This window comes from Jaculus jaculus, chromosome 7 (assembly GCF_020740685.1).
Source record: "Jaculus jaculus isolate mJacJac1 chromosome 7, mJacJac1.mat.Y.cur, whole genome shotgun sequence".
Lineage (NCBI taxonomy): Eukaryota > Metazoa > Chordata > Mammalia > Rodentia > Dipodidae > Jaculus > Jaculus jaculus.
The window spans coordinates 125,769,214-125,792,030 of NC_059108.1; the positions used below are offsets into that span (position 1 = coordinate 125,769,214).

Here is a 22,817-nt window from a genome sequence, read left to right on the forward strand (position 1 = left end):
CACTGATGCTTTTCTGGATTAGAGAAGAAGATCTGTGGGCTACACCCTGACTCCCCAGCTGTCTGTCTTTCACACTGAGACAGACATCCAAGTGCTGCTCCTGCCCGTGTCACAGGAGTTTCTTCACTTTGGGATGTTGGCATGTCTGATGTTATAAACTGTGGTGTCATTTTCAATGTGTGAGTGATTGTGCCCCTGATTTTTTTAGTTACTTCAGAGATGTCACAGCACTTCTCTGTGTCTCAATTGGGAAATGAGGCCTCTGGACACCATAATACCCAGGAGACTCTCCAGTGGGAGGGGTCACAACACCCCTTCTGGTCTGAGAAGCCCAAAGACTGGCCAGTGACTTAGGACTACATTTTTTCCTTAAGAAAGAGAAGAACAACACTCGGAGGCAGAGGTAGGAGGATCGCCATGAGTTCGAGGCCAGCCTGAGACTCCATAGTGAATTACAGGTCAGCCTGGGCTAGAGTGAGACCCTACCTCAAAAAATAAAAAAAGAAAGAAAGAAAGAGAAGAAAATGAAAGTGAATCCTGTTTGGTTTGTCTTTAAAAGTATTTTTAGTTATTTGCAGAAAGGGATGGAGAGAAGAGATGGATAGACAGAGAGAGAGAGAAAAAAAGAATAGACATGGCAGGGCCTCCATCCACTATAAACAAACTTCAGATGCATGTGCTACTTAGTGCATTTGGCTTTACATGGGTACTAGGGAATTGAACCCAGGTCATTAGCCTTTGCAGGCAAACACTTTAGCCACTGAGCCATCTCTCTGGCCCTATTTGTTTGTTTTTGAGAAAAGGTTTCATATAACTCAGGATGGCCTTGTAGCTAGGGCTGTCCTTGAACTGCTGATCTTTCCTCCATATCTCAAGTCCTCAGATCACAGGTGTGTACCAACATTCCCAACCAAACTATTTCTTGGCTTTTTGTTTGTTTTCTTTGAGACATGGTCTCATTCTATCTCTTAGACTGGATTTGAACTCGAAACAATCCTCCTGTCTTAGCCTTCCAAGAGCTGGGATTACAGGTGACCCATAGATGCTTTATTTTACATGTGTGCATATGCGTAGGATGTGTTTACAGGTAGGGACATGCCTGTGTGCATGTGTGTGTGAGTGCAGAGGCCCAAGGTGGTCAGTCAGATGTCTTCCTCAATCACTTTCCATCTTATTTTTTAAAATTTTATTTACTTGTTTATGAGTGGGTGTAGAGAGAGAGAATGGCCATGCCAGGGCCTCTAGCAACTAGACATGAACTCCAGTTGCATGCACCACTTTGGGCATCTGGCTTTGCATGGCTACTGGGAAATCAAACCTGGATCAGCTGGCTTTGCAAGTGATTTTAACCACTGAGCCATGGCCCCACTTCATCACCTTTCTTCCCATTCTCATTTTATTTATTTGAGAAAGATTCAAAGGGAGAAAGAGGGGAGAGAGAGAGAGAGACAGAGAGAGAGAGAAAGGGAGAGAGAATGGGTGTGGCAGGGCTTCTAGCCACTGCAAACAAACTCTAGATGCATGCATCCCCTTGTGCATCTGGATTACGTGGGTCCTGGGCAATCAAACCTGGATCCTTCAGCTTCGCAGGCAAGTGCCTTAACCGCTGAACTATCTCTCCATCCTCCACCCATTCTTTTAAAAAAATATTTATTTGCAAGGAGAGAGAAAAAGATAGAATGGGCCACTAGCTGCTGCAAACGAACTACAGATGAATGCATCACTTTGTGCATCTGGCTTTAGATGGGTACTGGGGAATCAAACCCAGGTCATTAGAGTTTTCAGGCAAGTGTCTTGAGCCATCTCTTCAATCCCCATTCTTTCTTTATTTTTTTATTTTTATTTTTTAATTTATTTATTTGAGAGCAACAGACACAGAGAGAAAGACAGATAGAGGGAGAGAGAGAGAATGGGCGCGCCAGGGCTTCCAGCCACTGCAAACGAACTCCAGATGCGTGCGCCCCCTTGTGCATCTGTCTAACATGGGACCTGGGGAACCGAGCCTTCAACCGGGGTCCTTAGGCTTCACAGGCAAGCACTTAACCGCTAAGCCATCTCTCCAGCCCACCCATTCTTTCTTTTTAAATATTGTTTATTTATTTGTTTGTTTGAAAGAGACAGGCAGAGTATGGGCATACCAGGGCCTCTTGCTGGTACAAATAAATCCAGAAGCATGTGCCACATTGTGCATCTTGGCTTTATGTGGGTACTAGAGAACTCAACCCAGGACAGCAGGCTTTGCAAGGAAGTGCCTTCAACCACTTAGACACCTCCCTAGCCTGCTCAGCCACTCTTATTTGATCCTGAGTCTCTTACTCATCCTGTAGCTTGCCAAGATTTTTGTGAGATTCAGCAAGTCTCAGGTCTCTGCTTCCCTAGGGATAGGAGTTACAGGCATGTGCGGCAGCCCAGCTGTTTATCTGTGTCCTGGAGACCTCAGGCCTCTGCAGACCTTCATGTTTGTGTGAGAGCTGCTGTGCTGTCTTTCCAGACCTTTCTTTTGTTTTAAATTATTTATTTATGAGAGAGAGAGAGAGAGGGAGAATGGGGGCACCAGGGCCTCTAGCCACTGCAAATGAACTCCAGATACATGTGTCACCAGGTGCATCTGGCTTACATGGGACCTAGAGAATTGAACCAGGGTCCTTAGGCTTCACAGGCATGCGCCTTAGCCACTAAACCATCTCTCTGGCTCCCTTTTTTTTAAATATTTTTTTTGTTTATTTTTATTTATTTGAGAGCGACAGACAGAGAGAGAAAGAGGGGGAGAGAGAGAGAGAGAGAGAAAGAGAATGGGTGCACCAGGGCCTCCAACCACTGCAAACAAACTCCAGACGTGTACGCCCCCTTGTGCATCTGGGTAACATGGGTCCTGGGGAATCGAGCCTGGAACCGGGGTTCTTAGGCTTCACAGGCAAGCACTTAACCGCTAAGCCATCTCTCCAGCCCCCTCTTTTGGTCTTTATGGAGAGAAAACCAGGTGAAAGCTTTGGAGGGAAACTCACATACATACATACACAGAACACCCCTTCTCTGGAAAGTAGTTTGAAAGGACTCCCTGCAGTGACCCCAGCTGACACCAGAGGGAAACTGTCCCAGCTAACTGGTAATAGACTCCTGGCCTCAAAATCCTGAGAGGGAACGAAATGGTTCCAGGCCTCTGAGGACTGGGACCATTGGCATGTATTAACCAGAATCAGTATCAAATATTCACCGAGAAGTCAGTTTCCAGGCTTGGGACACTGTCCCCATGACAGCGGTCATGTAAGTGCCATGAGAAAAAAGACTCATGCAAGGTCTCCCAACGTGTTCGATCTCGTAAAGATCTTTCATGTGCGAAAGGTTCATCGCATTGCTGGTGACCCATGCACGGGGTGGGCGCCAAGAAGGAGAAGGGCAGACTGGGGCAAGGGCACAGGGAGCACTCTCTGCTGGTCTCCAGGACAATGGGTATGTAGGAACTCCTTCCAGAAGGTTCTTCTCCCAAAGGACCCAGAAGGCAGCAGCCTAGCATGGGAATGTGTCCTATGGAGGCCCAGTTCATGTCCCTGTTACATGTTACATGGGGGATGGAGCTGTGGCTTAAAACACTGGCTTCTGGTGCAGGCCTAACTTGATTCTGGTTGGGATCTCTGAGCCTTGATCTTGTCCCCTCGGACGTTTGGTGGTGACAGCGCCTGGTTGGGAGGTTGTCCTGGGAGTCCTGTCCTAGGGCAAGGTGATGTGTCCATACATTCCTTGACATGCTCTCGGCCAGCCTGTGCTATCTGCTGGGAGGATTTCCTGCACCCCACGACTCCGCAGCCACTCGCAGTTTGGAGCTCTTGTGTTTTCGTTTTGCATGTGCAAGTGTGTGTGGTTGTGCATGTGTGTCGGTATGTTCGTAGGTGTGTGGGCTCATGGGTACTTTTGGGGACGTGCATGCACACGGAGGCCAGAGCTCAGCATCCGGTATCTTCCTTAGTCACTCTACCTTATTCTTGGAGACAGGGTCTCACTAACCCTAGAGCTCATTGATTAGGCTAGGTTTGCTGGCCAGGAAGCTCTAGGAATCCTCCTGTCTCTGCCTCCCCAGTCCTTTACAGGACACTTCCTCCCCCATGCCAGGCATATTATTTTATGTGGGCACCAGGGATCCAAGCTAGGGCAAGCACTGTATCCCACTGAATCATCTCCCCAGCCCCAGGCTCTTGGTTTCAAAAGCTGAGCCCAGACATCAAGGCAACAGGATTTGAAACCTGACTTCCATTAGCTCCCTCACCTCCAGAAGCTTGTCAGGACTGAGATGGACCACTGCAGGAGGCCTCATTGCTGCCCAGGCCAGAATTACAGAGGGGACAGGCAGCAGGCAGGAAGCCGAGGAGTCTCTGCCTCTCCTCCAGCAAGGAGCCCAGAGAGCAGCAAGACCCACAGAAGCGTGCCAGTCTCCTGAAACGCCTTCCTTTTGCCCAGCAGAGTCTCCAAGCAGCAGAAAGCATTGTCCTTGCCCTTCCCCAACCCCCACTTTAGCACATGGCACTGCAAGGGACTGAGTGCAAGGTAACCTGGAGTCTGCTCAGCTACCGTGGCCTGGGGACACAGTCTCAGCTGGAGTGACGACGCTCAGCTGGTGTCAGCTTTGTTGGGACAAACTCTAGCACTTCAGGGCGCTTGTGTTCATGAAGTTTTAGTTCCTGGTGGAGTACTGGACATGGTTTCAAGGCATCCTGCCATCCTCCTGAGTTTGAATTGAGGGGAAACTGTTGTAAATCCACCTTCTCCCTGGGGAAGGCCTTTGACATGGAAATTCACTTCCATTAGGGGAAGCTGGGACATTTTCTGTGCCCCTGACAAACCGCTGGCCCCTGGCTCCATGGAGGGCATTTTCTAGATGCCCAGGAATTGTGATATATGCCCTGTGATATTTCACCTAGTGCAGAAGTGGGGTCACTCTTCACTGGGTTAGGAAGAGGGCCCCTTGTGTGGCTTCTCCTGCTAAGCGCTTACTGATCTGTGCCCTGCCCTGTGGACCCCTGCCCCACCCCAAGGCATCTAGTGATGGACACCTGGTATCTCCGAATGGTAAGCTTGGCCACCTGCTCTGTGCTCAACTCTAAGCCTTGGTTTCCCCCTTCCCTTCCCTTCTCTTTCAGTTAGTCCATCCTCCTCTCTGCCTTCCCTTTTCTAGCCTTTCTTCTCAGCCTTCCCTTCTCTCTCTTTTCCAGTTCCGTGTCTCTCTGGGCTCCCTCCCTGTCTCTCTGCATCTCTCTCCTCTCTCACTCCCTCCTGGGTAGTCCTAGAAACATACCCATATATGGCCTCCATGTCAAGGATCACAAATGATGACATCACGTGAGGGCCGAAGCCCAAGATGCTCTGAAGCGAGAGCCTGTCTCCTGTGCCACCAGAGGAGTGGAAGGCGGGATCGCAGCTTCCTCAGGGCAATCTTCAAACAGGAAATCTGAGATTCACAACATCTTATAGCTTGGCTTGCCATCCCTGGTCATGTGGTGGGCCCGAAATAAACTCCCTGCTTCAAAGGAGAGCGTTGCAGAACTGCCTGGCACGGCAGCCAGCTCAGGGCCAGCACAGGAGGCAAACCCAGGGAGCATGTTCTGAATTCAGACACTGGAGAAAATCTTCTGTTACTCTGACCCGTGGCCCCTGCCGCAGAGCCACACAGGTAATGCATGCCTTTGACTTTTGTCAGGGAGACCCGACAAAGGATCACTGGGCGGGCTGGGGCTTGTGGTGTGGCGGCAGGACTCAGCAAGACTTCTTGGAGTTAAACTGCATTCGAGCCTCTCCCTTGGCTACTGTTCTCCTGAGCGCTGCAGCATGCTGGTGACTTTGAGTCTGGGGAGACAGAGAACCAGCATCCGGCATGCGCCTGTCCCTTCTTCCAGAGGACTCAGTATAACTGTGCTATGTGCTTCTAAGCATGGACACCTAAAAGGAGTGATGAATGATGTTATCATTGGCCCACAAGTGTTGGGTCAATGGCTGGGTCAGAAAGGTGACTTTTAGGTCAAGGAAATGATGGATGTTTCTGCATATACACATATGATATTGTGGGATGATGGAAACCCAGGAGCCATGGGCTCTGCCTGTCATTTCTGGAGGGTTGGAAGGTGGAATAGAATTCAAAAAGTTGCCTATGTGAGGTTTAACAAGGGGAATACAGAGATGCAAAGATAACTTTAACACACATGAGTGCATTCATAAACATGACGCATTTAGGAAAGTTGCCGCCTTTGAAGGGGCAAGAGGGGATGTCACTGGTGGGCAAGGGGTCTCCAGTTAGGGGGGCAGCTGGAACAAAGACAGTTTGGAAGAAGGGTGTGACTATTGGGCAAAGAATAATGGCAATGAGAAGTAGGGTGACATTGGGTGGGGAGGCCAAGGGGAAGATGGACCATATCTGAAAGTGGGTAGCTCAGGACAGGTGGGATGTGACTTCAGGCCACACCTTGGGAGGCCAGCGAAAGAGACAAGGATGATGAGGCCAGTGAAGGTGAGGGAGGCCAGGCAGATGATCACTACCTGCATCAGGGCAGAAGTTAAGCCCTTGTTTGGGGCAAATGAGTTTTCCTGCAAGCAAACACCCCCGCCCCCCGTTGTGAGATGGGGCTTGAGGGAGTTCAAAGAGGCTCAGGCAGATTGCAGGACCAGTTTGTAGACCCAGCTGGACCTCAGCCATCAGGGGGCCTGTTGCCACAGCACAGTGAGGCAGCCAGCAGCTGATGTCCCCATCACTTTCAAAACAGTGGGATGGGTGCCCACCATAGCCTGGGCACATAGTTCTCTTGGAGCTGGCAGCCATGCCCACTGGTATGTATCGTCCTTTCTGGAGCAAGCAGGCCAGATCTGTATTATCCTTATGGTAGCAATGGGGGCCCCGTCTTCCTCCCTGGGGAGGGGCCTGCAATGATCTTACAATAAAGCACAACACAGTTGATGCCAGCCGTGGTCCACCAAGAGCACCACGATGGGGGATTTCTCTCCCTGACCCCTATCAAGGCCACCACGACTTTGAGGTGACTGAGATTCCCATTTCCAGATTTGGAAACTGCCTTTGCCTGAGCTATGAGCAGCTATGAGATGTTGGAGTTAAGAAACAAATGCTGGCCTCCAGGTCTCAGCATTCACATTCACAGCCACAGCTATCAGCACCTTCGTGCACCTGGAAGAAATATCCCTGGCACCTTCAGGGCACCACAAGGTACTATGCACTGCTCATAGGCTAGACCCTGAAGGGAAGCACAGAAACATACCCCACTAGCCCAGAGACTTTCCTCTTCTGAGCTGCAGAGCCTCTGGCTACCTGGAGGGGGCGCTATCACCAGCGAGATTCCACCTCCAATTTTCTCTTTTCTTGGCCTCATGGTTTACAATAAATGATGCTTAGGACTATAGATGGAATATTTGAAGGGATTTGGGATTGAGAGGAATGTTTAGGGGAGGTGGAAGCAAAATAAAAGTAAGCAGATCCTGCCTGACCAGGCTGACCTGGAATTCACTATGTAGTCTCAGGGTGGCCTCGAACTCACAGTGATCCTCCTGCCTCTGCCTCCCGAGTGTGGGGATTTAAGATGTGTGCCACCATGCCAGGCCATTTTTTAAAATTTTTTTATTTATTTATTTGAGAGTGACAGACACAGAGAGAAAGACAGATAGAGGGGGAGAGAGAGAATGGGCGCGCCAGGGCTTCCAGCCTCTGCAAACGAACTCCAGACGCGTGCGCCCCCTTGTGCATCTGGCTAACGTGGGACCTGGGGAACCGAGCCTCGAACCGGGGTCCTTAGGCTTCACAGGCAAGCGCTTAACCGCTAAGCCATCTCTCCAGCCCCAGGCCATTTTTTTTTTTAAAAGGAGATATAGAAAAGTATAAAAGGGCAGAGGAAAAAGACAGGAAGAGCATATGGAACAACAACAACAAAAAGTTTAAAGACAGGAGAAGGAGAAAGAGGGACCCAGAGGGAGAGAGTGTGAAGAAAAGGCCTCGGGGGACCTGGCTTTAAAGGTTTCCAGGCAACCCTGCGTACTTGGTGGGGCTGGGAGAGGGGTCCTGCTTCTCCTGAGCCTCCCACGGAGCCCCTTTGTCCTGCCACCCACGACCACTGACTCACAGTGCCCATGGGGACGGACCAGGGTCCCGGCTGCTGCCACTGGGCTAAGGTGGTGGGGTGGGCTGGAGGGCATGCGCAGTTGGAGGCTCAGAGGTGGAGGAGCCGGCTCCGCCCACTCATCACACTCACCTCAGGCTGCTGGCACACACGGTGGAGCTGGCTGGCATTCCAAGAGCCCAGGCAGAAACTGTGTCAGGGGCCTGGAATCCTGGGTCCAGAGCTGTGTGCTGTGTGCTGTGTCTGGCCGTAGGGAGGACACGACCTGGGACACAGGCCAGTCCCTGCAGGGGCAGGAGGCAGGGGAGGGCCCCTCTACTCAGGCAGCTTGAGATGAAGGTGACCCATGGGCATGGAGGGACAACAGCTTGGGGAAGGGAAGGAGAAAGAGGAAAACCTGGCTTTGGTGTCGTTAGCAGCTGCTCCCATGCGCTGCCTCAGACTTCTGCCTTTAGATCTGTGTGGGACTGGCGCTCTGTCTTGGAACACAATATTTGCCACAAAAAAGCAGAAGATGGTTATTTTCTTCTTTCTTCCATCTCTCTTTCACCCTTTCTTACTCTGTTTTTTTTTTTTGATGGCTTCCTCAACGAACCTCCAAAATAAACTACCAAGACATGGTATTAGGGGTCCAGATTACTCAAGAGTGATTGTCCCAGGTGTGTGTCAGCAAAGAGAAGACAGGATGTTCTGCTCCAGATGGGGCCTCCATCTTCCCTTCTTTGCAATGGGCACAGGGCCTGGGGTGTGATATATGAGGGCAGAACCAACTGTGACCTGGGGCATCAAAGTGTCCTCTCTAGGCCTCAGTTTCCCCTCCACACAAAAGGAGAGGAACCCTGTGTGAATGATGTTGACTGCAGCCTGAATGAAGCCTTGAGCAGATCTCCTTGGTCACTTCCTGCAACCTCTGACCCAGAGTCAGAAGCCCCAAGGCTCTGACACCCCCAAATCAGGAGCATGACTGAGATTAGCACTGGCAGGAGTAGTTTAGGCTCATCGTGTCCAAACAGGGGGACGAAACTCCAGCTCTGGACCCCGCAGGTCTGTTAGCGCTGGTCCCTGATAAAGACCCCTGGGGCTATGACGGAGGAGGGTGAGGGATGGGGAAGGGGCACCTGGGGTCCTTACCCGAGGTGACTTGGGCTCCATCCCTCCCCTTCTTGGCCACAGTAGCAACCTGGACCCAGAGGGGTGAGGTTAGGGCCACAGAGTGAATGACCCCTTGCCACTTCCCTCGGCGTTCAGGGCCACAGGGTCTGTTGAAAAGAGGGACAGACAGATGTGCTCTCAGACCCTCTGCTCCTTACATTCTGGGGTCCCATCTACCCCATGGGAAGAGGGTACTGGGAGGGTCAAGGATCTGGACAGGATAGCAGTTGGACACAGTCAAGGACCCACAAGCACTAGCTTTGTTTGCCTATTTAGACTTTAGTGGGGCCAATTTCTCTAGTGTGTGTGTGTGTGTGTGATGTGGGTGAGCGCGCATGCCATCCTGCACGAACATGTGGGTCTCTTGTTGTTTGCTGCTGGGAAGGCCAATCTAGCTGGTCTCCAAGTTTTGGGATTCTCTACACTCCACCTGCCATCACAGGAGGCACGTTGGGATGACAGATATGTGTGTCACTGCACTTCCGACTCTTACGTGGGAGCTGGGGATCCAGATCCCAGTTGGCAGCTTGCAGAGCAAGTGCCTCTAACCATTGAGCAAACTCCTCTGCTCTGAATGAGGAGTTTAGACAGCGGGTAGAGCATCATTCAGAATGAACCTCCCTGTCTCAGGGGCCAAGGTACAACCCAAGTCAACTCCCCACTTCCTTCGATGTGAGGAGCCCAAGCAGAGGTTCTCAAGATTACCTCAGGTCCTGGGACATTTGGGAGAAATGACTAATAGATACGTAGTTGTACTTTGATATCTGCAGGGGTTGGGCTCCAGGACCCCATAGATACCAGAACCCAAGATTCTCAAATCCCTGATGGAATCTGGTATGTGCTTGCATAGCGCCTATGTCATCCCCCCAAGTGCCTTAATTCATCTCTAGATGACTTACAGCCCCGTATGTAGTCGCTACACTGTATTAGTTGGAGAATGGTGACAAGAAAAACGTCTGTACACATTCATGGCTACTTGTGCAATGTTTTCTGAATATATATATATATATATATTTATATATAATATAATATATATTATATTATGTTATATATTATATATATATATTTGAGAGAGAGAGAGAGAATGGGCACACCAATACCTCTAGCCACTGCAAACAAACTCTTAGACTCATGTGCCACCTTGTACATCTGGCATACGTGGATCCTGGAAAGTCAAACTGAGATCCTTTGGCTTTGCAGGCAAATGCCTTAACCACTAAGCCATCTCTTCAGCCTGTCTTTTCTTTTTTTATTCTCTCTCTTTTTTTTTTTTTTCTCTCTCTCTCTTTGTGGTTTTTCAAGGTAGGATCTTGCTGTAACCCAGGCTGACCTGGAATTTACTATGTAATCACAGGGTGGCCTCAAACTCATGGTGCTCCTCCTACCTCTGCCCCCTGAGTGCTGGGATTAAAGGCATGCACCACCATGCCCAGCTCTGTCTTTTCTTTTTTTAAAAAAAAAAAACATTTTATTTGTTTGAGAGAGAGAGAAAGAGAGACAGAGGGAGAGGGAGAAAATGAGCATGCCAGGGCCTCTGGCCACTGCAAACAAATTCTAGGCACATGCACTATCTTGTTCATCTGGCTTATGTGGGTACTGAAGAATCAAACCTGGGTCCTTAGGCTTAGCAGGCAAGCACCTTAACTACTGAGTGATCTCTCCAGCCTCTCAAACACCCTTGTTCCTATGTAAATGGTCACCCTGTGCAGAGTCACACCAGGACTAGGAGGAGTTGAAGTCCTCCCAAGGTCTAGAGCAGCAAGACAATGGTGGGACGGGAGGCCCCGGCACTGGATTTGGGAGAAGTGTGCAGAGTTGGCCCTGCACCAGGCTGGGTTGGGGAGAGGGTGGAGCTCTCCCTCCTGCCGGAGCTCTGGCCCCATTCCTGAGGATAGCCTAGGAGCTCACAGTCACAGCTGACGCCAGAAAGGCTTGGGGCACCTTTCATTCGGACCCTTCCTCATTTTATTTATTTATTTATTTAGGTTTTCTGAGGCAGGGTCTCACTCTAGCTCAGGCTGACCTGGTATTCACTATGTAGTCTCAGGGTGGCCTTGAACTCACGGCGATCCTCCTAACCTCTGCCTCCCGAGTGCTGGGATTAAAGGCGTGCGCCACCATGCCTGGTTATTTTGTTTTTCAATATTTATTTATTAGAGAGAGAGAGAGAGAGAGAGAGAGAGAATGGGCATGCCAGGGCCTTTAGCTGTAAACGAACTCCAGATGCATGTGCCATCTTGTGCATCTGGCTGGGTCCTGGGGAATCAAAACCAGGTCCTTTGGGTTTCACATGCAAGCACCTTAACCGCTAAGCCATGTCTCCAGCCCCCTTCCTCATTTTAAATGAAGGAGAGCCAGGAAGAAGGCAGATCCTTCAGACAGCCCCACTGAAAACTGCTAGCCAGGAGCAGGTCCCAAGACAGAAACAGGCCGAGGCTGCCTGCATATCCACTTCACAGATGGGCAGATCGAGGTCCAGGTCAAAGAAAGCTGTCTCCTCTCACACTGCCAGCAGGTGGCAGGGCAGGGCTGGAGCTGGGCAGTGGGTTGCCCCAGCCTGGTGTGTCTTTCTCTGTGCAGTAAACAGCCTGCCTTCCAAGGGACTGACGCCTTATGCTGACCCTGTTGTCCAGTGTCCTAGCCACACAGACCGTTGTGCTCCGGGCCTTGGGTTAGGCCCTGGGGTCATGACAGGAATGCCATATAGTCCTGTTCTAAAAGTTCTGGATGCCACACTGACATGGCAGGTCCATTACAGACAGGCTGTACCACAGCCGCGGAATGACCTCCTTGGCCCACGCGGTGCATCTCCCTTGTGACTATTTCAAGTCCCTGGCTAGAGAAAACTGGGTGCAGGAGGATGGCTGCAGCATGCATTCCTGCCCCTGCCCTGCCGCCTGTTCTGCTCTGTTTCCTTCTGTGACCTTCTTCCACTCTAGGCCCCGACTACACACAGCCGCCCTTCCACGGGAGCCCAAGCGTCATCTTCAAATGATGGCTTGGATTCTCACCACGGCTCTGGTCCAGCTGGGCTCCAGCTTCCTAGACCCACTTCACAGGTTGCAAACTGAGGCCCGGCTGGGAGAGCACTGTGGTGTGCTATTTCTCATCTGTGTGGCCACCGCCCCTCTTTACAGAGGCCACGTGGGAGAGGAGCTCAGGGCACCAACATGCCAACGCCAGGACCATAGGCGCCTCTGAGGGCCCAGGAAGCCTGCCTCCCTCGCGTCAAGACAGTCGTGGGCTTGGGGGGACCTGCTCTCCCTGGGAAAGGGCTGTTTCTATCCTAGGCAGCTTCCCAGGGGACCTCGGCGCTTCTGGCCTTCCTCCCAGTCTCAAGCTGGGGCGGACGGCAGCCCAGCCGTATCACCCACTCTGCTCAGAACCCCGGGCGGGTTTGCTGCTCCTGGAATGGCCAGAGGACTGGGGCTCAGATCCCAATTTTCCCCAGGTATGTCCTGCCCCTCCTGCTGCTGGGAACCTTAACTGCCTCATTTATGAAATGGGTGGAAGATATAGAAGTGTCAAGGTTCACTTCATTTCCTTCCTTCTTTCCTTCCTTCCTGTCTCTTTTTTGTTTCTTTTGAGGTAGGCTCCCACGCTAGCCCAGGCTGACCTAGAAGTCACTTTGGAGCCCCAGACTGGCTTTGAACTCTTGGTGATCCTCCTACCTCAGCCTTCCCAGGTTTTGGAATTAAAGTCATATATCACCACACCCAGTTTATTTCATTTTATTATTATTATTATTATTATTTGGTTTTGTTTTTTGGTTTTTTGAGGGTAGGGTCTCACTGTAGCCCAGGCTGACCTGGAATTCACTCTGTCGTCTCAGGATGGCCTCGAACTCTTGGCAGTCCTCCTACCTCTGCCTCCCGAGTGCTGGGATTAAAGGTGTGCACCACCACGCCCGGCTTCATTTTATTATTTTTGTAGTGCTGGGGATGGATCTCAGAGCCTTTTCAGCTCCAGACAAACATTCTCCCACCGAGCCACACCTCCCTAGAGTTGTCCTGAAAGGAACCAGGAGGAGAATGAAGACTCAATTCACCAAAGACGTTTCTTACCTGGGTGGAAGCGGGGGTGGGGGGGCTGCTTCTGAGGCAACGACCTGTAGTGCCTGACAGGTGTGAGGTCCCTGGACAGTGTCCAGCCAGGGCAGAGGCTAGGGGTATGGGACAAGCAGTAGGAGTGTCATGTCCAGGTGACCACTAGTGACTGCTCAGCCTGGGAGAGGCATGAGGTCGGAGCCCACTGCAGCCCATGCTGTGGGAGACTTCAACAGGCCCCTCTGGGCTGCAGGCTACAGGTGCCTGGACGCAGGGGCAATCCTGCCTGTTCTCGAACTTGATATAGGCGTGAATCACAGGTACATGTGACTTACATACATGTGAACCATGTGCATATATGTTCTTGTGATCCGGCTCACTTGGCTCGGTGTGGTGAGGTTTGTCCTTGCGGAAGGCAGTGGTGGTTTTCACGGCTGCGCCCACCACCCGGCGACTATGGCACTATTGTGCCATCTTCAGGAGCTGGTTCCTTCCAGCTGGGTTTATATGAGGGGGACTGCGATGAATATTTAGACCTTGTTCGTCAATGCACGCCTCTGGCCCTCTGGTAGATGCAGCTGGGAGGGAATCTTCAGGACGCAGGGCATGTGTGTGCTCAGTTTTAGCAAGTGCCAATCTACTCTCCAATGTCCTTCCAGTGATAAGAATTCCGATTACCCACGTCCTCCTCCCCAGCGCCGGCACTTCCCACTGTCTTTCTCTGAGCCAATCAGGGTCCATGGAGACAGGCGTTGCTTTGGGTGTTAATTTGAATTACCCTCAAACATTAATGAAGTTAAATGCCTTTTGGTGTCTTGGCTAGCTGCCATTTGGATGTGCTCTCTTAGAAATACCGGCCTGGTCTCCTGGGTACCAGTTGACCGGAGCCACAAGAATGCCACTCAGTCAAGCAGCCCCTGGAATAAGCACCGATCCCCGAGCTGGGCATCCGAAGGCCTGAGAACTGTCTGGGCTGCCAGCTGCAGCCCTTGCTGGGTGGGACTCCCGCTCCGCATGTGGGGCTCTTGCACGCGGGGTGGGGTTTGCCCAGGTTGGCTCAGGAACTTGGTAGGCTCCCTCAGCGGGTCCCAGTGGAAAGCCCCTTCTCACAGGACTCTTCCTTGAGTCTGCTGTGTCATGGCCTCCAACATCCACTTGGTGGAGCAAGTCACATGCGCCTCAGAGCAAGATCTGTGGGGAAAGGAGGGAAACATCTGCCTCCAAAAGGGAGTGGGTCTGAGGCCAAAGGAGAGTGCTGGAGTTTGGACTTTTTTTTGTTTTTTTAAAGGCCTCATGTGATTTTAAAGTTCACTCAGAGCTGAGAGTTGTTGACCCGTAGTCACAATGCTAGCCAGCTAGTGACCATCATGAGGCTGGGTTGATGTTATTTCATTTGTTAAAAGGGTCTCGCTCAACACACTCTTTCCTCTTGGACGTGTTCTTTTTTTTAAAGATGTATCTTTATTTATTTGTTTATTAGAGATGGAGAGAGGGAGAGAGAGAGAGAAGGAGCACACCAGGGTCTTTACCCAACCGCAAACGAACTCTAGATACACGCACCACCATGTTCATCTGGCTTACGTGGGACTTAGAGAATTGAACCTGGGTCCTTAGGCTTCACAGGCACGTGCCTTAACTGTTAAGCTCTCTCTCCAGCCCATGTTGTTTATAAGAAGGTCTCTATAACAAACATGTCACACTATTATAATGGCTGACTTTAACTAGGTGAGCAACTCTAAGTGTGAGCCTGTGTCTGATTCATGAGTGGGATTCTCAGCCCTCCCACAGCGAGGACCAGTGGCAACATGCTAGGGTGGGATGCTGCAACGACGAGAATGAAGGAATTTCCACACTGCTGCTCGGGCTCACAGGGAGAGATTCTAGCTGTCAGGATCATTGTCTACTCCCCAAAGAGCACCTGAACCACAGTGCTTTCCCAGTAATCTTTCAGTTAATGTATGCAGTCACACCTGGGGTATACAGGCTTCCTGGAATGGAAAGATTAGGGGTGAATGGGTGGATGTCTGAAGATGGTTGTGTGGGTGGATAGATAGGGTGGACAATGGAGACAGGTGATTGGTTAGGCAGGTGAGGATAGTGGTGGATGGGAAGGTAGATGGGCAGTGGTTAAGTAACTGAACTGCCAAATGGGTAGAGGATGTATGTATGTATGTATGTATGTATGGATGGATGGATGGATGGATGGATGGATGGATGGGTGGGTGGATGGATGGAGGAATGGATGGATGGATGGATGGATGGGTAGGTGGATGGAAGGAAGGAAGGATGGATGGATGGGTGGATGGAAGGATGGATGGATGGGTGGGTGGATGGATGGGCGGATGGGTGGATGGATGGGTGGATGGGTGGATGGGTGGATGGATGGGTAGGTGGTTGGATGTTTGGTCATGCAGGCAGATAGTAGATGGCTGGGAGGATGGATGGATGGATGGATGGATGGATGGATGGGTAGGTGGATGGAAGGAAGGAAGGATGGAAGGATGGGTGGATGGATGGGTGGATGGATGGAAGGATGGATGGGTGGATGGGTGGATGGATGGAAGGATGGATGAATGGATGGATGGGTAGGTGGATGGAAGGAAGGAAGGATGGAAGGATGGATGGACGGGTGGATGGAAGGATGGATGGATGAATGGGTGGATGGATGGATGGATGGGTGGATGGGTGGATGGATGGGTAGGTGGTTGGATGTTTGGTCATGCGGGCAGATAGTAGATGGCTGGGAGGATGGATGGATGATTGTGTCGGTAGATAGACAGATAGTTGAGGTGTTGAGTAAGTGATGGGTGGTTTGAAGGATAGGCGGACTGGTGAACAGATGGGTAGACGGATAACTGTGTAGAAGGATGGGTATTCAGGTGAGTCTTACGGCCAAACAAAAGTATGGGAAAGGACTACCTGCTAGAATTAAAGAAAGTACAGCCTCCCCTCTGGTAAACATGGCTGCCTTGCAGAGCACTTCGTGACCAGGCTGACGTGGGTCTCTTTGCAGGACTTTCTGATCTGCCCTTTCCTCATCCCTGCCACGTGTCTTTCCTGGAAGCCAGGGGGAGGTGGCCAAGATGGCAACAGAGATCAGCGCTCCGGGCAGACAGCGCCTCATCGGAAACGAGGAGTACAGTCTGTACAGCAGCCTCAGCGAGGAGGAGCTGGTTCACATGGCCATCGAGCAGAGCTTGGCTGACAAGCCACGGGGCCCGACCCCTGCTGACGCTACTGCATCCACTCGGGCCAATGGCCAGCCTGCCCATTTCTACCCATGGACCAGGTGAGTGGGGCAGGGGTGATGAGGAAAGTGGACGTCCAGGGATTTTTTTGGGTTGTGGATCCCACAAGCCATTCATCTCAAATCAAATCCTAACATCCTAATGTCTGGGTGTAATTTTACATCTAGACTCATTGAGTTCGGGTAATACCAGTCACCCTCCAGTTCAGAGGGGGATTGGATCCAGGATGCCATGGACTCAGTCACCCAAGTCTTTTATGTAAAATATCACCATATTTATCCTTACACACACTCTGCCATATACTTCAAATCATTTCCAGAGTAGTTATACCACCAGGTGCAATGTAAGCGCTGTGTAAATGACAACCGTAGTGTATTGTTCAGGGAATGAATTGTGACAAGACAAAAGATCTGTATGTATTCAGTATCGACGTATAGTTTTTAAATTTTTTATATGTTTTATTAATTTATTTGAGAGAGAGAGAGAAAGAGAGAATGGGCACACCAGGGCCTCCAGCTACTGCAAATGAACTCCAGATGTATGTGCCACCCTGTGCATCTGGCTTACGTGGGACCTGGACGATCAAACCAGGGTCCTTTGGCTTTGCAGGCAAATGCCTTAACTGCTAAGTCATCTTCTCCAGCCCTAGTTTTCAAATATTTAAAAATTGTATTTATTTGCAAACAGACAGGCAGAGAGACAACGGGTGGCAAACTCCAGATACATAAGCCACTTTGTGCATCTGGCTTTACACAGTCGAACCCGGGTCTCTGGGTTTTGCAGGCAAGTGCCTTAACCACTGAGCAATCTCTCCAGCCCTCAAATTTTTTTTTATATATATATATATTTTTATTTGAGAGCGACAGACACAGAGAGAAAGACAGATAGAGGGAGAGAGAGAGAATGGGCGCGCCAGGGCCTCCAGCCTCTGCAAATGAACTCCAGACGCGTGCGTCCCCTTGTGCATCTGGCTAACGTGGGACCTGGGGAACCGAGCCTCGAATCGGGGTCCTTAGGCTTCACAGGCAAGCGCTTAACCGCTAAGCCATCTCTCCAGCCCTTTTTTTATATTTTTAAATTTATTTATTTGAGAGCAACAGACAGAGAAAGAGGCAGATAGATACAGAGAGAATGGGCATGCCAGGGCCTCCAGCCACTGCAAACAAACTACAGATGCATGCACCCCCTTGTGCATCTGGTTTACGTGGGTCCTGGGGAATTGTGCCTCAAACTAAGGTCCTTAGGCTTCAGAGGCAAGCACTTAACTGCTAAGCCATTTCTCCAGCTTCCCCTCAAATATTTCTGATCAGAAGTTTGTTATACTCCATGAATGTGGAACCTATGCATACCACACACTTAGATATCCTGTGCACTCAAGAAGCCTCTAAGTAGCCTCTGTGCTCTGCAGGTGAAGAAACCGAAGCCCAGGACTGAGTAAAGAGCCCAGGGCCCCACAGTGAAGAGACTGGACCTATTTGGCTCCAATGCCCGGGCCTGGCCTTGCACCACTGGCATATGTGTGAACATGGGGGACTGTTGTTCAGAGTGAGGCGTCCATCTTGCCCTCCCCATCATCTAAGTCACTGAACTTCCTCAGAACGCCACCCAGCCCAACAGCACCCACGCCATAACCACAATCCTCAGGGGCCATTTCAATAATTAAGTCACATTAAAAAAAAAAAAACATACATGTAAACATTTACATCTTTTTTCCTCTTCCTTTCTTTTCTTTCTTTCTTTCTTTCTTTCTTTCTTTCTTTCTTTCTTTCTTTCTTTCTTTCTTTTTTTTTTTTGAGGTAGGGTTTCACTGTAGCCCAGGCTGACTTGGAATTCACTGTAGTCTGAGGGTAGCCTCAAACTCATGGGAATCCTCCTACTTCTGCCTCCCAAGTGATGGGATTAAAAGCATGTGCCACCACACCCGGCCCATTTACATCATTCTTAAAGATTTTATTTTTATTTATTTGACAGAGAAAGAGGGAGAGGAAGAGAAAGAATAGACATGCCAGGGCCTCCAGCCACTGCAAAGGAACTCCAGACACATGCACCCCCTTGTGCATCTGGCTAATGTGGGTCCTGGGGAATTGAACCTGGGTCCTTTGGCTTTGCATGTAAATGCCTTAATGTCTAAGTCATCCTAAACATTTTATTTTTGAGATAGGGTCTTGCTACATATCCTAGTCTGGCCTCAAACTCTCAGTCTTCCAGCTCTGTGTCCTGAGTGCTGGGATTATAGGCATGTGCCACCACAACCCACAATTTACAATATTTTATTTCTAAAATATAATTTTCATGTATCATCACTATGATAATACACACTTGAGGTATTTAGTTTCTTTCTGTCCCAACAAGCCATTGCAATCGTATGTATGTGTGTATGTGTTTGAAGCAGGGTCTTGCTTTAGCCCAGGCTGACCTGGAATTCACTTAGTAGTCTTAGGGTGGACTTGGACTCATGGCGATCCTCCTACTTCTGCCTCCCAAGTGCTGGGATTAAAGGCGTGCGCCACCACACCTGGCTCATTTCATGTGTTTTTTTGTCCCTAGCACCATCTCTACACAGCAGCCACACTCATAATGGTCAGTAGCCACATGTAGTCAGTGGCCACAGTACTATTGGACCTTGAGGATCTAGGGGACACCTTCTTTGCAGGTGGGAACAGGAGAGGTGATCAGCATTTATCTTCAAATGCTTTGAGGAAAGAAATATCCAAATTGTGAAAATGCTTTTGCAGCCTCAACCAATGTGTGTTGGAGGTGGATGGGAGGGAGGGGGTAGGAGTTCTAACAGATAAAGTCACGTGACAGTGGCGCATGGACCTCAAGTCTCAGTGTCTCCAGCAGCTAGCTACTCCTTTGTAACCCTGGGAACATCCTTCTGAGAAGCCTTGCTCCCTTCTCCAAGAGCACCACCCTCACCCAATAAACTTTTAATTTTATTTTTTAAATATTTTATTTATTTAATTATTTGAGAGAAAGAGAAAAAGGAAGAAGCAGGGAGAAAGAAAGAATGGGAGCCCCAGGGTTTCGAGCTCCAGACACATGCACCACCTTGTGCAGCTGGCTTACATGGGTCCTAGGAAATCGAACCAGGGTCCGTAGGCTTCACAGGCAAATGCCTTAACTGCTAAGCCATTTCCCCAGCCCCCAACAAACTTTTTGCAATGTGCTGTCACAGTCAACAGGGGTCATCCCCAATTCACATATGCTATGATTCTCTCCCAAGTGACTCTGGCCTTTGCTGGGGCTTTTCCACCATCCTCAGGGTGGCTGGGCCAAGGCTTGGGATACCCAGAGCTGTGGAGCCTTATCTTAAGGGGAGAGCAGGCATCTTCCTTGGGCAGCTGGGAGAAAGATGAAGCCTGCAGGTCCCTGAGCTGGCCCTTGAAGATGTTCCACTGGGGCCCTAGAAACCCATGCTGGGACCTGGTTCATGCCACCATGCTCAAGGAAGCACCAGTTCCTGTAATGACAGCTGAAGTCAAACCACAGGTTCCCCTTTTTCAGGCGGAGACCACAGAGAGAGATGGGGTTCCTACCTCCAGAGACAGGGCTGATGTCGGAGGCCACACATCTCTGGGTACCTGCAACCTCATTCCTAGTACTCATGGGAGGCCTGGGCCACTTAGAAAACTTACAACTGAAGGCCTTGAGCTCCAGACCTGCCCCAGGGAAAGGAGGTGACAACTACAGTGAACCATGCACATTTGTCCTGGGCTGGAGGGAAGTGAAACCACATGTCCATGGTCAGGCAGTTCTCACTTACGATCTGTCCCACGAGACCACCTTGGTCACCTTCTGGGTCAGACTCCGTCACTTAAAGCGCTGTGTCATCTCTGCGCCCTCTAACAGATGAGGAAAGGCCAGCGGTGGGATAAGCACAGAGAACGGGGTTGCAGGGACCTGCGCGGGCTGATGTGTGCACAGGTGTGGTGGTTCAAATCAAGCTACCCACATTCCACTGTGCACGTAGCCCATGCCAGGTCTATCCTGGCATCTGGCTGCACCCTCTCCAGGCTTTCAGTCTGAGGAGGGCGAAGGTCAAGGGTGCATGCGGACCCAGCAGGGTGAGCAAGGTCTCTGGCTGGGTTTCAGAGGGAAGCAGATAGGACCCAGCAGGGCCTCTTCTGGGACATGACCTGCAGTCCCTCCTCACCAGGAGAGGCAGGTTCCTCTCCCCCTTGATAACTCAGCCCGGTTCACTTTGCTGGGAACTCCCCTGCCCTGGCCTAGGGGAAGTGGGGCCTCTGGCCTTGGTCTCTAAGAGCACGAAAGCTCTTTGGCTTCTTATCTAGCCCAAGACTCATCACTCTTGGACTGGAGCTGCCACCCTGGCTGGCCCCCAAGCCAAGTTCATGCACCCCAGTTTCCATGTTCCTAGAATTAGCCCTCTTGCTTGGATCTCAGCCCCTCCCTGCGGCTCTGTGGTTGCGTGCCCCTGCCGTGCACCTGTGGCCTCTGACCATCTTGAGAATCTGCTTTTCCATCTGCAGGCCCACATCCTGGCACCAGGCTTGGCACAGAGCCAGAGCTGGAACGTCTTGGTTGAATGGGATTCACTGGGTCAGTTTCCCCGTCTACACACAACAGGACCGGGGCAGCCCTGGCTCCACCGCAGGGAATGAACGTTTGCCCTTCACGATGGAGATGGGTCACCTCCACCATGTTATTCCTCCCCTGTCAGCCTCACCTCCCTGCTTGCCTAATCTAGGTTAGCTCTAGGTTCAGCAGGAGACTCTGTCTCAAAGAATAAGGTATAGAGTGAGCGAGGAAGACAGTGTTGACTTCTGGCCTCCATTCTCCCGTGCACGTACACGCCATGCACGTGCGCCACACCCACAAACGTGCTTGCCATTGTCACTTTTCAGACACTAGTCCTGGTTTTTGGTGAACATGGCAGGTTTTTTTTTTTTTACTGATGGGCATCACTTTGCTCGAACATTCTGATAATTGTAAATGATTAGAGGCCACATGGACCAAGGATGCTCAGGGCTTTGTGGAAAACCTAGGCTTGTTGGAGACAGAAGGGGGCTGACACAGGCTGCCTTCCGGCCAGCAGGGAGAGTGGAAAAAATGTGTCAAGGGGCTGGGTGAGCTGGGCTGTGTGCACCCCTTCTCTGGAAAGGGGCCCTTGGATGTTTCATACCAAGGTTTTCCAGCTGCACCTGCAGTGAGGAATCTTGTCTACTCCCCCTCCTCTTTGCAAATAAGGAGACTGAGGGGCTGGAGAGATGGCTTAGAGGTTCAAGCACTTGCCTGTGAAGGCCTAAGGACCCAGGTTCAATTCCCCAGTACCCATGTAAGCCAGATGCACAAGGTGGCGCATGCATCTGGAGTTTGCAGTGGCTGGAGGCCCTGGTATGCCCATTCTCTCTGTGTGTAATGAATAAATAAAAATTAAAAAAAAAATAAGGAAACTGAGACATGAGGAAGCACAGAGCTGTTAGTGTAGAGCCAGGAAGGATGAAAGGGCAGGAAGAGGCTAACCTTTAGAGGAAGAGGAGGGGCATCTGGAGCTGCTCATCGGCTCCATGTGACCCTGGGCAGCGTCCGCCCTTTCGGGCCTCAGCTTGTCCTTCTGTGAAAGGCAGTGATGCTGGTGCCGATATGGAGGGACAGTGACCAAGGACAGATGATGGGCGCAGGCAAGTAGTTTCTGCACAGCCTGAGGGTGTCTGTAGAAGGCAGGGGGTGAGTGGAAGACAGGGAAGGGAGGGTGAGTGATCCCGAGGAGGAGGATGGAGGTAGTCATTGCTTGAACCAAAGCCCTCGGTGTGCACCCTGTCTTCTCTCTGCCCACTTGCTCCTCAGCACCGTGGTCTGGCTTTGTTGAGGGGTCCGCTGCGTCAGAGGCTCTGTGGCTTATGCTAGAAGAGGGGAGTCCTTCTAAGGGTCCCCATTACAACATCCACATCCCCCAGGGTGAGAGCCGCAGAAGTGGTCCCTCTCCTGGAGTATCCAGACCGCAAGCTGGCATCTGATGCCGCAGGCAGGGTGGCAGGGCTGACCTGTCAGGAGACAGGCGTGGGCCAAGTCTCTCGTTTTTGCTGCAGTCCCAGCCAAGCCGGGCACGGAGGGTGACGTATCTCCTTCAGACATTGCAGTGGGAGGGGGACTGAGGCTCAGCCAGGTGAAGTCGGAACAGAGCAGGGCCGGGAGACAGATCAGAGAGGAAAAAGTTTAGCGCAGCTGCGTGAAGAGCCGAGTTCAAACCCCAGCGCTCGTGCACAAGCAGGTGTGGCAATGCGTTCCCTTAATCTCAGCAC

General features: G+C 50.9%; 1 protein-coding gene across 1 annotated transcript in view; it reads left to right on the forward strand.

Moving 5' to 3' along the window:
* The first annotated feature begins 5,432 nt into the window (after positions 1-5,432).
* Positions 5,433-22,817, forward strand: part of Asb2 (ankyrin repeat and SOCS box containing 2) — a 40,718-nt gene continuing 23,333 nt past the window's right edge. Inside the window, exons 1-2 of the mRNA XM_045154766.1 lie at positions 5,433-5,662; positions 16,317-16,592. Coding sequence (XP_045010701.1) covers positions 16,387-16,592 — 206 coding nt within the window. The 5' untranslated portion in view covers positions 5,433-5,662; positions 16,317-16,386. The remainder of the gene's footprint in view (positions 5,663-16,316; positions 16,593-22,817) is intronic.